Source organism: Rhipicephalus microplus, chromosome 1 (genome assembly GCF_043290135.1).
Source record: "Rhipicephalus microplus isolate Deutch F79 chromosome 1, USDA_Rmic, whole genome shotgun sequence".
In the NCBI taxonomy this organism is placed as follows: Eukaryota; Metazoa; Arthropoda; class Arachnida; order Ixodida; family Ixodidae; genus Rhipicephalus; species Rhipicephalus microplus.
Window position 1 is genome coordinate 33,320,062 of NC_134700.1, and position 14,339 is coordinate 33,334,400.

At 47.7% G+C, this 14,339-nt stretch overlaps 1 protein-coding gene across 7 annotated transcripts in view; it reads right to left on the bottom strand.

Annotated features, from left to right (window-relative positions):
• The window catches only part of Nipped-A (Transcription-associated protein Nipped-A), a 991,444-nt gene that overhangs the window by 473,322 nt on the left and 503,783 nt on the right, over positions 1-14,339 (bottom strand). For all 7 annotated transcript variants that reach the window (XM_075869412.1, XM_075869408.1, XM_075869400.1 and 4 more), the window contains 2 exons: positions 11,839-12,254; positions 8,024-8,177 (listed from right to left, as the gene is read on the bottom strand). In XM_075869412.1, coding sequence (XP_075725527.1) covers positions 8,024-8,177; positions 11,839-12,254 — 570 coding nt within the window. The remainder of the gene's footprint in view (positions 1-8,023; positions 8,178-11,838; positions 12,255-14,339) is intronic.

Sequence of the window (14,339 nt, forward strand, 5' to 3'; positions counted from 1 at the left end):
GGTGATGGCCATGGCGCTAGGGGCTGTGTAGCAGGAACTTAAAAACAACAAAAAGCATAGACCTCCGAGATGTGCATCACATTGAATTCAAAGAGCCCATCTGGCATAGCAAACGCATTGATATGTGGGGTTTAACGTCCCAAAACCACCATATGATTATGAGAGACGCCGTAGTAGAGGGCTCCGGAAATTTCGACCACCTGGGGTTCTTTGACGTGCACCCAAATCTGAGCACACAGGCCTACAACATTTCCGCCTCCATCGGAAATGCAGCCGCCGCAGCCGGGATTCGAACCCGCGCCCTGCGGGTCAGCAGCCGAGTACCTTAGCCACTAAACCACCGCGGTGGGGCCGTAGCATACGCAGTCTTCTCTTTATCAGACTCGTGCATCGGAATCTGCCAACAACCAGAGCGCAAGTCGAGACTTGAAAAGTACTCGGCACCTTTTAAAGTATCAAGAGCGTCGTCAATGCGAGGCATTAGGTAGACGTCCTTACGAGTAATTTTGTTGAGTGATCTATAATCAATGCAAAACTGTACCGAGCCATCCTTTTTTTTTTTTTTTTGACTAGTACGACAGGAGAATACCATGAGCTTGTCGAAGGCCTGATGACATTGCGCGTGAGCATGTCGTTGACTTGTTCTTCTATAAGCTTGCGTTCAGTAGTCGACACACGCTCAGGGCGGCGGCGAATGACACGGGATCCGTCGGTGTCGATACGATGAGTGGCCATTGTTGTTCGACCCAGACCATTGGAACAAACGTCAAAGCAAGTTTTGTGCTACATTAATAACACTAGTAAGGCATCAGTTTGCATTGGGTTGAGATGTTCACACAAAGTGGCCTTGAGAGCGGAAGATGGATCTTCAGCTGGCATACACTTTGAGAATGACGAAGCAGAACTTCGGTAATGCTGGCAACAGTGGTCCCCTCTGGCAGAAGTAGTGATTCTGGTATCGTGTTGCAGGCGGTGATGCTTGCATGACGACGTGAGAACCACACTAAACAAGATGCGATGGTGATCCCTCGAAAAATACAGCGCTGGCAAGGAACAACCACAGCGCCACCATCTAGAATGTCTCGTGACTTGATCGTAAGGACACGTTCTTGTCCTGGCGGCAGGAGGAAATCCGCAGCTGTGACAAGGTTGGGCGACGAAAGGTCGGCAGCAGAAGAAAGCTCAGTGTCCGTAATACGAATGAGGGGCCGGCCACACGAAATTACAGCCGATGCAGCTGACAAGAAGTCCCAGCCTAAGTGTATCTGATGAGCGCACGAAGACAGCACAGCCAATTGTACGAGATGACGGATTCCATTGATGAGAACACGAGCAGTACACAATTCGGTCGGGCAAATCGGACTGTCATTAGTGCCGCATAACAAGGGACCGGAATAAGGAGTTTGCACTTTACGCAGGCGAAAACACAATTCACGATCAATTACCGAAATGGCGGCTCCAGTGTCTATAAGGGCATCAACAAAAACACCTTCCACACAAACAGGCAGTAAATTAGCAGGGCGAAACGGAGGAGTTGTAACGTTTCGACAACAAGCAGTTTCCCCTCCAGAAACTGCACCTTCAAGTTTTCCGAGTCCAGAGAGATCGGCGCGGGATGCAGGTGTGATGACGTACGCCAAAACGGTGATGGAAAACGGCGGCAAGATGAACGAGAAGGATGAGGGCCAGCTTGAGACCGTGAAGGGGTCGGCGACCGATGGGATGTGGACGGATACGGTGCGAGATCGTATTCATCAGGTCTCGGGGCAAAGTCTCTTTCGTAAGCTGGATAACGACGCTCATCCTGCTGACGGCGGCGGCAGAAATGGGATATATGACCCCTTATGCCACAATAGAAACAGACGGGGTGCGGAGGACGCCTTGTAGAATAGTGGGGTGGCCTTGGCACTTGCGTTGCCATCGCAGCCAAATGGTCGCATCCGATGTCCGCAGGCACGGTTGGAACTGGTGCCGAGGCCCGTGATGCAACTTCTGCGTACGAAGGCGCCGGAAAGCACACAGGAGACCGGGCATGTGCAGCGCTTGTCATTGATGCCAGTTCGTCCTTGATTATCTCACGCAGGTTGGGAGGAGGTGGGCGGACAGACGCAATGATTGGGTTGCCTGGAATAAGGCCGTGGAGTTCCTCTCTGACAAGTGTGCGGATAAGGGCTCCCAATTCATGCTGTCCGGTAAAGCTAGCGTTGTAGGAGGCGTGTTGATGGCGCATGGAATAAAGAGTGTCCAGGCGTTGGCATATGGTCGTGACGTCGCGGACGGTAGTTAGATTCTGTATAACGAGAGCGTTGAAGGCCACAGAGTTGATACCTTTCAGTAGGTGTCGGATGCGCTCCGCCTCCGTCATGTAATTTTGTGCTCGGCGACAGAGACCCAAACATCTTCAATGTAGGACGTATATGATTCGTCGTCCCCCTGGATGCGGGTTGCGAGCTTCTGTTTCGCTACCGCAGAGCGTCCTGCAGATGTGCCAAATACCTGACGGAGATGCCCCGTGAAGGCCGACCAATCCGAGAAATCGCTCTCGTGGTTGTAATACCAGGTTTTAGCGACGCCATCAAGGTAAAAAGGAACGTATCGCAGTTTGTGCGCCTCGTCCCAATAATTACACACGCTGGTTCAATCATAACTGTCCAGCCATTCTTCGACGTCTTCGCCGCAAAGGCTGGAAAATACTGGAGGGTCTCGGGGAGAGGTACTCACGGTGTAGTGAAGCCTGAGTGACTGAGAAGGAGCAATTGCAGCAGCGGACGCGTTGGGTTCTGCCATCGCTGTTGCTTGAGGGCACAACCGTCGACCAGACCGGAGCTCCAGGGGTGACAAGTAGAGCAGGAAGACGTAGGAACCAAAGCACACTCCACCACTTATGAGACCACATCCGGTACGGCAGTAACCAGGTTATCTCTTTTAATCCAGGTGCACGAGCCAAAGAGACCCAGCTCGCGTGACATACGATGATGATCACTACAATGGTATTGTCATACTGATGAAGTACATAGTCAGCGCTCACAGTATCTTTAGTTTACATAATGGTAGGCGTTAATTTTTGATTGAGGTCTTCAAAAAAATTTATTTTTGCCAGAAATTGGAGCATAAAGTGGGTGTGTCTACAACACTGAAATGCAAGGTGCAACAAACCTTGCTAAAATTATCAAATCAAAAAAGCACTCCTACCGTTGTGTAGCTTATGTTCATTAGTACGGAGGCATGTGCCAATAGTAGCTCTGCAATACAAATTTCTTGTGTTATTATACTGGCAAGCAATAGATAATTAATTTTAGGATATCTCAAAAACTAATTGAGTACGTCAGTGAGAGGCATAGCGCAATAGTCACTGTTGGGCACAGCTGATGAGCACAGGAAATGGATGTACGTCACAGTTTTGAAGGGCAGGTGAACAAAGTCGCTGCTTTGTAATCGGCATGTCGGTGCTACCAGAGCAGAATTGTGCTACCGCGTGTGTGCCTCCCCTCCATTCAAAACAAAAAGAATTATAAAAAAACTTCTTTTGCGTTGGCAGTGCCACGCTTTTAGTTAACATATGTGGGGCAGTGCTGCATATGGAGGGCGCTTACCGAATAGTTTCCGCGGTAGTAGTGTCTGTGTCGTTCGCTCTGTTTTCGATGCCGTGGCATGTGCATAGTTTCACTGCGAGTGGAACGCTCTGCCTGCCAGCATTGTAACGCATACACAGCAATTGTCTTTCTAGTCTGCATTATTTTCATTCCTTGAATGTGTTGGACAATCTTAGGTATTGCTGTATAATGTGTCTTGCAGCTTTTTCAATGTGCTCACTAGTGAAAATCTTGCTGTGTTACTTCTTCCTTATTTTGATTGACAGATTGTGTATCCTGCGCATCTTTTCTTGTCTTCTTTTCTTGTTAAAAAATTGCTGTTGTCACTGATTACTGTATGAAACCCCCCTTATGTAATGCCCTAGAGGCCCTTAAGGTATCTAAATAAATAAATATGATAGTATATGTATACATACCTATATATATGGAAACTCAAGAAAGGAAGAAAAAAAAGCTGCCTGCGCTCGGCATTCAGCTTGTCACGACAATCTGACGGGCGCTTACCTGCCACACGTACTTTGCCCTGCGAATGCGGAGGGGGGAGAGGGGGGTTAGACGCTTGTGCGCACGCGCTTTTCCTTGGGTGGGAGAATCGCAAGCCTTCGACTTTGACCGGAATGATTGCGTTTGCTCTTTTCACACAGTCCCTTCGCGTAGAAACCACACTGATACTCGCCGAGATAGCAAGCAGGCCAGAGATCGCGACCACACTTAAAATCCAAGTTCATTATTGCTACTCGCGGGGTCCCTCTCTCCCCTCCTTACGTTGTTTTATGCTCATTTAAGACGGGTGGCTTACTTTCTGTTTGAGCTTTCTGATGGCAGTTATAACACGCAAGAGATGTAATGCATCCCTATTTCAAGGAAATAGGGATGGGCCAACTCATGTGATTTCTGCTTCAGCAGCGCTCGCGCGCTTTTACCCGCTTGTGAAAGTTATCATGCGCGGGCATGTTATCAATTTGGACTTGTTACATAACATAGCGGCGACAGCAAGAACCTGCAGAGAGTGTTCATATAATTGCTATCGCAACAATAACACAGTTTTTTACTGTAAAATAAGTGTGAGGTTCGCTTTACCTTTAGTCCCCCTTTTGTTTATTTTGCGTGTTTATTTTCAAAATTTTCGTACCGAACCTGCATATAACGAAAGCCTTTTTATAACGAATTTTTTCAGTAATTTATTAATTTCGTTATATCCAGGTTTAACTGTATTATAAATACGCGAGGAATACTGAGGATAGACTTCATGTTCTTTTTATTTGCAGCTCATTTAAGGGGGGACCCGGCTTTGGGATCGCGAAAAATGGCAAAAAAATCGATTTTTTGAAACTCAAGTTTTCAGTTTCTGGAACCCTTTTTCTATCTGGTTCCAAAATATTTACACTAAAACCCGCGCAGAAGTGCTTCGGAAAAATTTTTCTGGAAATGGCGAGAAAACGGCGATTTTCAAAAAATAATAGCTTCGCTATGCCTGGGCCGGGAGCCGGCTTCTTGGACTCATCGGAAAGAGCATTTCTCCGTGTTTAACTTTCCCGCCTCAGCTGGCTCCTCCCTTTAACAAGCGAGCAAAAAGCAAACGTTTGATTGGCCGTGGCCGCCATGTTGCCTCAGCTCGCCTCGCCATTGGCCCGATGCTCGCTCCGGGAGATCGTCGTCTGCTGCTTGTGCGTCGCGAGGACATGGCTCTCGAAAATCGCCACTTCGTGACGTGTTCACGGCTTGATAATCACTTAAGATATAACTACGCTTTAGTTACGAGCAGTAAGCGGATGCGCGATCAGGTTACTATGAGCGTCAGCGCGGTCTACGAGCGCCGCACGTCATTGAAGTCGTCTTTAGCCCTAACTCCGCCGACTGCGGGCAGGAACGACGCGCTAGCGCACTCGTGGCGACGTGCTTCTTCGCAAGCAACGAAGCTGTAAGCGGCGGCACGATCTGATTACTACGAGTGGCCGCACCGGATGCACGATCAGATTACTACGAGCGGGCGCGCGGCGGTCTACGAGTGCGCCGCGTCATCGGAGTCGGCTTTAGGCCTAACTCCGCTGACAGCGAGACTGCGGACAGGAACGAGGCGCAAGGGCACTCTTGGTGACGTGCTTCTTCGCAAGGAATGTACCACATCACTCGCTAGCTCCTCTGAATATTGTACGGGCATTTTACGCATCGGCAGCGGACAACACAGTCAAGCTCGTCGCCCCCCCCCCCCCCCCCCCTCACTGCCAAGGATCGCTCGGAACAGCGGCTAGCAGTTCCGCGCGTCGTCATTCGAAAATGCGATGTAAAGTGCAGTGCGTGCCGATTTTTTGTCTTCCTAGTTACACATTTCGCGCATCGTCATCAAACGCCGCCGGCAAGTGCATTACGCGCCGGCTGCACTGTCCACGCGGCCGGGCACCCCACGGTCATATGGAGTGCCGTCAGTAAGCTTTTGTGATGCGATTCAGACGTGCTTGGAGCCGTGCTTGGTATCGCCAGGAATGTCTAAGAATGTTCCGAGGTTAATGAATTGCTGTAGATTAGAGTTTCTGCGACCGGCTGTCTGATGATGATACGTTTTACGGCTAGAGAGGCGAAAGAGCATGTGTGAATCAGGGGCACGAATTTTTATATGCCCGTTTCGTGTCATTAATTATACTGCTAGAAATTCCCGTGCCACCAGTCTTCCGCCCATAACTTTGTTATTTAGAAAGAAGGCATAGGCTGTCATGGTGTGATCCATTTTTCTGATGCAATAAACTTCTCTCCAAATAAAAAAAAGTTCAGTGAATATTTGTAATGAAGTACTTAATTTTGCTAATTACAACTTCAGCACAAAAAAAGTATGTTTAATAATTTCAGTATATGGTTTTATTCAATTACAATCTTTTCTGTCATACCTATCACACCACTCCTTCATACAAAGAACTTGGTTTGAAATTCATACTTGTTCTTTGTAACTCATGAAAAGGAGTAAATCATGAAAAGAAGTCAAATATCACAAGACAAACCTGAGATCACAATTTTTAGGTGTCTTAGAGACGTGAAGAAAAGTTGAAACTTTAAACGCAGCTTTCTCAATACTGTTTTTTTTTTTTTTTTTTTTGACATTATGCTCAGCCCCTCCACATGGTTCAATGAAGAAATAATTTGTTTCTCGTAAAGTATTCATGGTATCACTTCAAAATTTTTATGGAAGCAATGTGAGGTTATTCTTAGTGTCTGTGCCAATTTTCATCAATATCCAACGAGAAACAAAAAAGTTCATTGAAAAAAAGTCTGTCGAAAACTTCGACAGGCTTTTTCTCACAAGTGTGTTTTGGACATTGTGCATTGCTCGTGGAAAGAGTAGCACGAGAATGACTGGACCGATTTTGATTCTGTTTTTTTTCCCTGAATCCCTGAACACTGCTTGTGGGTACAGCAATTTTCAATTTCTGTTTTGTGGCCCTGTTATTTTTCTAGACGATTTGTCCGTGCCCTTGTTTCTGACAATGTGTGTCGGCAGCCATGATGATCCCTAAAAAAAAAAAACGAGAACTTACTAAAAAATTCCGAGAGTGCCATACCCTGTAGCTTTCTTTTGAGTGAAGATCAACATCATTCGCAGCTTCCTGGCATGTTTTGTTGCAGCGCTAGGCTTTCCACGAGCAGACCATGTAATTGAATCGTGTAGCATTATGTAACTTGAGAACTACTGAAGCTATCATGATAAAACTGCATATTTCCCTATTCTAGACACTTATGAGTATGCATGCCAAATTTCATTGCTGTAGGTCAACAAATAAAAAAGTTTTTTTTCAAAGCCGCCTCCCCCCTTAAACCTGACCCTTGCCAATAAAGCCTCGGATCTGACTGCAGCTCTAGTTTCTTTCGCTAAGCTCTTTGGCAGAGGTGAACATTGCCCCGAGGGACCCTTGGAGAAGCATGTAAGATAAGCACTTCAAATGGTGGGCAGCAGTTTCCTTATCATAAGTCACACGAAGTCTATAGCACAGAAAGTGAAAAGAACAGTGCAGCCAAAACCCACTTTACAATTAATGACCTCAGGCATTGCATGAAACATGCACAGCGACAATGGGGTTTTCTCTTTGAACATTCTTTAAAGGCACTCCTTCAGTGCCTGCCCCGCTGCGGTGGTCTAGTGGCTAAGGTACTCGGCTGCTGACTTGCAGGTCCCGGGATCGAATCTCGGCAGCGGCGGCTGCATTTCCGATGGAGGCGGAAATGTCGTAGGCCCGTGTGCTCAGATTTGGGTGCACGTTAAAGAGCCCCAGGTGGTCGAAATTTCCGGAGCCCTCCACTACGGCGACTCTCATAATCATATGGTGGTTTTGGAACGTTAAACCCCACATATCAATCATTCTCTCCTTCAGTGAATGGAATGCTTCCCATTCATGTCTCACGGCTGTGCTATTAATATCTTCTGCCATGCCAAGGACGCTTACCTGCAACACAATGCGCTTGTGGATTGCAAACTTGGCAATAATGTGGGCCAACAGCAGATGGCCATGGTACTTAGTGGCCGGGTCAACGCAGTTCTTGCCCAACAGGCAAGGCCATGCAAAGGTCATCAGGCGGCGCAGCTTGATGCCTTGTCGCCTAAAAAGAAAGGTGCATTTCACTCAGATTTCAGCAGCCACAAATACACCGGCAAGGAAAACACATTCTCTAAGAAAAAAGAAGAAGAATGAACAAATGCCACTGGGCGAGTTGATGCACAGTCAAGTTTGAAAAAAAAAAAAAAAACACCCAGGCACCTGTCCGTTGCCACCTTCATGCTTGTGTATTGTGTTTTTTTTTTTGCTTTTTTGCAACATCGAAATATTCATTCTATCGTTTTGTGTAAAGAGCCTGCCCCCACTCAGTTCTATTTGCCTCATGGCACAGCCCCAGTGTTTGTCACCGAGAGACAAACACTGGGTCCAATCATATCAAGGGAATTCGTTTTATCTAAGCAGCAATTCCCTTTGAGAGCGTACTGTACAGTCACCATCTGATTTCTCGGACGGCCGAAATTCTCACATGCCTGATTTCCCAGGCGCATCTGTGGCGCCAAGTCCCCATAGAGTCAATGTATTAAAAAGTCTAAAATTCCGGACATTTATAGCTTTCATATCTAATTTTCCGGACTTTTCATCGCTAACTGCAGACTCATGTCACTATAAACGCCACCATTTTGGTTCCCTCGAACCCACTGCGCCGCAGCTGCTGTACCTTCTGAACCAAAAACGACGCAATCCAGCACAAGCCAATACATTGCCAGTCCTAGCTTCTGGCTGTAGCGTAGGCCGCATGATGCTGTGAAGTTTGCGTTCCAACTGTGCCGAAAGCTACGCTGTTGACCTTTGGTCTGCGTTGGCATACTTGCAGACTCGTGGAAGGTGGTTATGCAACAGACCCCACCCCCCCCGAACTGTATTCGCCACGCGAGCTTCGCACTGAACGCCGAGGCGGCCGTCTCATTCGGAGTGGACAGTGTGTGTGGATGCTGCTTTTAACTGTTTGCACATTGCCAGTGTTTCGATTCCAGCTGGGATAACATTTGAGGGCTTTGTCGACCCTGACGAAGACGTTTAGCTGTCTGCGGAATCAACCGATGATGAAATTGTTCGTCAAGTTATGGAGGATAAAACAGAGATCAAAGAGGCAGCGCCTACACAGCCAATGAGCTGAAAGTAGAAGCGAGCACTGACACTGTCATGGATGTACCACGACGCGACGTTAACTGAAATTAAGTCGGGCATCATGTCAGGCTAGTGGAACGTCATAAAGAGCAAAGATAGGCGACTTCCTTTTTTTTTTTTCTTTTACGCCCAAGTGTTTACAATTGCGGTAGCGCCGGCCACACGAGAGAGAGAGAGAGAAAAGACTTTATTGAACACAATGGGCCCGCAATTGGGTCTCGGTGGCTTTAGGTGGCGGCTCGAAGTCCCTGGACTCGGGCGGCATCCTGGGCCTGCCGGACGGCCCAGAGTTGGTCGTTCAGCTCTGCGCTTTGGAGGGCCACCTCCCAACAGCGGTGACGCCGACGAAGAAAGTCCCCCGCAGCTCCCGCAGCCGGGGCGGCGGCAGAAACGAGTGACCTCGAAGCTCCCTGTCATTTGGTATTGACGGCCACTTAGCCACATCACAATTGGTGGCGTTTTCACGACTATCGTCGCCGGCACATTCCAAGAGCATGTAGCTCCGCGTTGCTCTGTGCCCCCACGCTTTACACATATCTGTGGGGTATAGGCTCGGGTACATGTGGCGTAGAACGACCGGGCTAGGGTAGGAATGGGTTTGGAGTAAGCAAAACCTTACGGCATCGTGCCGGTTTGAATTCTCGTACGATGGTGGGAACCTACGCCTTTGGAGTCTATAGTGTTGGTTGATGTCACGGAACGTTGTCAGACAATCTTCCCATGACCATTCTGAATCTTGTTGCTGCGTGCCTATCAAAGTGCCTTGATCCAGCAGATGTATCGCCCCGCTCTCGGAGTCGGAGGCGGCGGCCACGTAGTGGGCCGCGGCTCGGCGAGTGAGACCTCGATCCGTGGCATGGGCCGCCTCGTTCCCTGCAAGCGGAATGCTGGTGTGTGCCGGGGTCCAAGAAAGAAAACCAATAGAATTCAGGGTTGTTAGCGCGACGTCAAGTCACCATCTCCACACATTTGAAGGATGTGCGCCGCTTCCCGTGAGATACGGCCTCGCGCGAAACTGCGGACTGCCGCCTGCGAGCCGCTTATTACAATATATGCATGGCCACATCAAAATTTTTTTTTTTCTAACTTTACCCTCTTTTGAGAGCTGCCTAACTGATGCATTTGCCTAAATGATGCATTGCATTGAGAACCCTGTACTGCTCCGCGACGCGACCCTCTTCGTCAGCGAAAAATACCTATGTGTTTTCGCCTGCATTAATTTTTCCAGACTGTCCAATTTTCCGGACGTGTCCGCGGTTCCTTGAGAGTCCGGGAATCGGACGTTGACTGTTCTATTCGCCGCTTTAACACGAAACGGCGCTTTAACAAAATTTACCTTTCTGTTAAGTATTTCTGATTTCTAGAGTTGTGAGAACATTCGAATGCTTCGAACGAATAATGAAGTATTCGAATTCGCTTCGAATCAAATTTAAATTATTGAAAACCTTGAAATATTCGAAACACACACATAAGTGCATATTAATCTGCCTGTAACGCTTTCTAGAGAAGGTTTCACAGCAGTGAAGGGTTGCTAAGCCGCGAAAGCGCCTACTCAAACGGATCAGCTCATGTAAATGTGGTTTTACTGCAGTAAGGTGGTGCTAAGCAGTCAAAACATATGAGAAATTTGCACTGCCGCGAAACCACACTTCAAGGTTTCTGTTTTTTTGTTTATTTTATTTTCAGTACAAAAGTTTGTTACACTGCTTCATGCTCTAAGTATAGCAAGTTTTAAAGCAACGCATATTTTACTGGCTATCACTAGGACTGTACCGAAAGTCAAATCCTGCTATTATTTAAAGTTGTTGCAACTACCTTTGATGCAAAAAAAATGGCCTTTGCAGAGGCCTTGTCCTAACTAATAAAAAAATATAATGTGCAGGGTAGTTTGGTCATGACATATATGCCCCCTTTTTTTTTTCAAATTAGGCAATATATATACTATTCGAATTTGATTATAAATTACTCGACTAAAATCACTATTCGTTTTGAATTCCCTTCAACCCTGAAATTCACTATTCGCACAAGCCTAATTTCCCCTCAGCTTGCCATAGAAGTCAATGCGTCAGAGTTCTCGCCCCAAAGAACCATTTTACGGGCTTGTGTTTAGCGAAATTTTCGCTGAACGGCGCTTGGCTTGAAAATGAGTTAGCTGATTCAGTAAGCACATCGCCATCCATGCAACTTTTCGTACATTGACAATGCTTTCTTTCAAATGTGCGACCATTGCACCGCTTGTACACAAATTTAAAGGAGAGCGCCATTGTTTGGTGGTAATGAGGATGCGACTGGCTGGCTGCCTCTAATGCAGCACTGTACCGATCTGCCAACCCATATCCATACCAAATTGTGGCCGAAACTGCTGAAGTGACCAATGCACTTCATTTGTGGTTGTGTGCTTGTGTGTGTAGCGATAAAAAAATATCATTAAGCTTGAAGCTGGGTGTAGCAATAAAAAACTATTCAAAAGCTGGAATATTCACACATCCCTGTTAAATACTGTACAAACTGAAGCATAAGGCTCGACAAACAAGACTCTTGTAATGAGAGGCACATAAAGAAAGAGAAGAACGCACTTGTTGGCCGCATCGTGGATGTGTGGCGAGGCCTGCTCCACCAGGAGGCAGGAGAACTGGAGCAGCAGGATGCGCACCGCATCCGAGGTGCCAAATGGGTTCTCAGGGTCGATGACACGGTTGATGAAAACTGAGATGACGTTGTCTGGAGAGTCTCGCTCGGGCTGTGGGGGTCCTCCGATAAGGGCCTCCCCTTCGCCTCGCTCAAAGGAAGCCGCAAAGGACGGAATGAGCAACTGCTGCAGCACCTTGGCCAGCAGCGGCTGCGGAAAAGCCGAATCCCCAAAGGCCTCAACGAAGCGAAAGAAGGCCGCCCGCTTCCACTCCACCGTCTGGCCCTTGGCTGCCCAGGTATCCAGAAAGTCGCGCAAGAAGCCAAAGTCGGGCAGGAAGCGGCCGGTGAAGGCACGCAGCAGCTGGGGGAACACGGCAACAACCCTATGTCATAATCATTTGAACTGCATACAAAAACATCTCGGGAGTCACCAATGAAAATAAATGGTAGAATGTATTTGGGTCATTCTATGCCAGGTATTCCAGATGTGGTGCTGGACCATCACAGATTCTGCCGATAAATATCGCACCTTTTTCGTATACCCCATTGAGTATTTTGGCCAAGCATTTTTACTCACAAAAAATTTTCAAGACCATGGTGCCCCCTTAAAGTTCGCTTGCTTTTGCCAAAGTGTCAAAGTGCCAAAGTGAAGTCGCCGACTGATTTTTCAAACTTCAATACTACGAATTAGTTGGATATTTCAGACTTCATAAAAGCACCATCAGGGGTTCCGGACCTAATGCATTTTCACGACCAGTTTTAGGGACAAGTTTGCACCTGAAAATTGAATTTTGCCGACCAAATCACTCGTTTTGCACCACACCACCAACTAATACTAGAGGTGTGCGCCGAGAGGCCGGCGCGCCACTGCTGACAGTTTTCACGCCGCCGCCGTCGCCAACGGATCGTCGTCCTGCCACCGATGTGTTTTTGGGCGCGCCATTTATCTGCAATTAATTTTTTTTAGTAAATTTGGCTTTCTTTGGCAGCTTATTCTGTCACCAGTAAGTCGTCGGTCCATTCTTAATTCTGCCCTCTAATAAATGCATTGCAACTGATTTGCCTGCCAGTAACTACAGTTAAATAACTGCATCATAAAAACTTGTTCAGTGCTCCTAATAACGTAGAAAGGTAGTGTTGGAGTCAAAATAAACGTTAATTTTAAGCTACTTTCAAGCTCACTGTAGTTAAGCGAATACAGGTCAGTGACAGCGCCTAGGGCAGTGTTTAGCAAGGACTATATAGAGCCAAGCCCGCTTATAACGAACCTGAGCGTATCCCAAAGTTCGCAGTAAATGAAACACAGCTTTTAGAAAAAAGTTGCGAGTGACAACACAAACTTTTTTGCCCCAAAAAGTCCGTGATGCACGTGTTTCAAAGAGCACAAGCGATAAGGGCGGTCTCGAGTTCATTTAAAACAGCAGGGTGCTCGTTCGCTGAGGCCCGTGGCATAAGCTGCATGAGACACTGGCTCCAAATCTTTTTTGTCGTTCTCGCAATCCGATTCCTCTAAATCGCTCTCGCCACATACTTCGTTCACAATGCCCCAATCCGTGTACTGTTCCGCAGTGCAGGCATCATCATCGGCCGCAATTAAACCATTGCAACAGATGCTCCACCCGCTCTCCCAAGTCGGAGTCGACGACGTTCTGCCACAAATTGCCGCCGCAGTGGTCCTGTTCAGAAGCTTCAGGCTCGGAATCGGGCCCGACGTGGACGAAGTCGGCCTCGCGAAAATAGTTTCGCAAGCATGTAGCCATCACCACTGCCCACGAAATATTCACCATCTCTACAGTTGAGTACCGGGACTCCCGAAGCGGCAAGTTGGCTGCCAGGTGGTGAACAACTATGAGCAAGGACTCCGCAACGTGGCACCTAACGCGCGGATTACACCCAAACCATGCGGTCACACTTTCGACCATTTTGTTGAGCGCCAGGAAAAAGCATGCTAGTTTTCCCGACGGCCATCATGACCACACACGCACATCAAGAGTGAGCAAGACGCGCACACGCGACACACATGCCAGAGCGCGTGTAACCGCTCTGGGCCTGTTTCCAATTGGAAAATTAAAGTAATTCGAGCCAGTGTGGCGGGCGAAAGGGTCGTGATCAAGAGAAGGGAGCAGACTTGCAAGAGAAAGGCAAGGAGTTGCGATAAAGAGAGAGGGTGCGGCGGGAGGGCGACCTTGAAAACCAAAACACACGAGAAGGAGGCAGGTTGAGCAGCTTGCTTGAAAGGTCCGCGAAACTCGCTCGTAGAAAAACTTGAAAGAGTGCCTGCACGCGCAGAAGTCAAAGCACGACCGCCTGGATCGGTGCGTGTGGCGGTGTTCAAAGAATCAGCGGCCGTGGTCAAAAAATTGTATTGTTGCGCCGGAGGGTTTGCATGGCCTCACGAACTTTGATATTTCGCGATTCATTCCGCCCAAATTAACAGTCGTTTTCG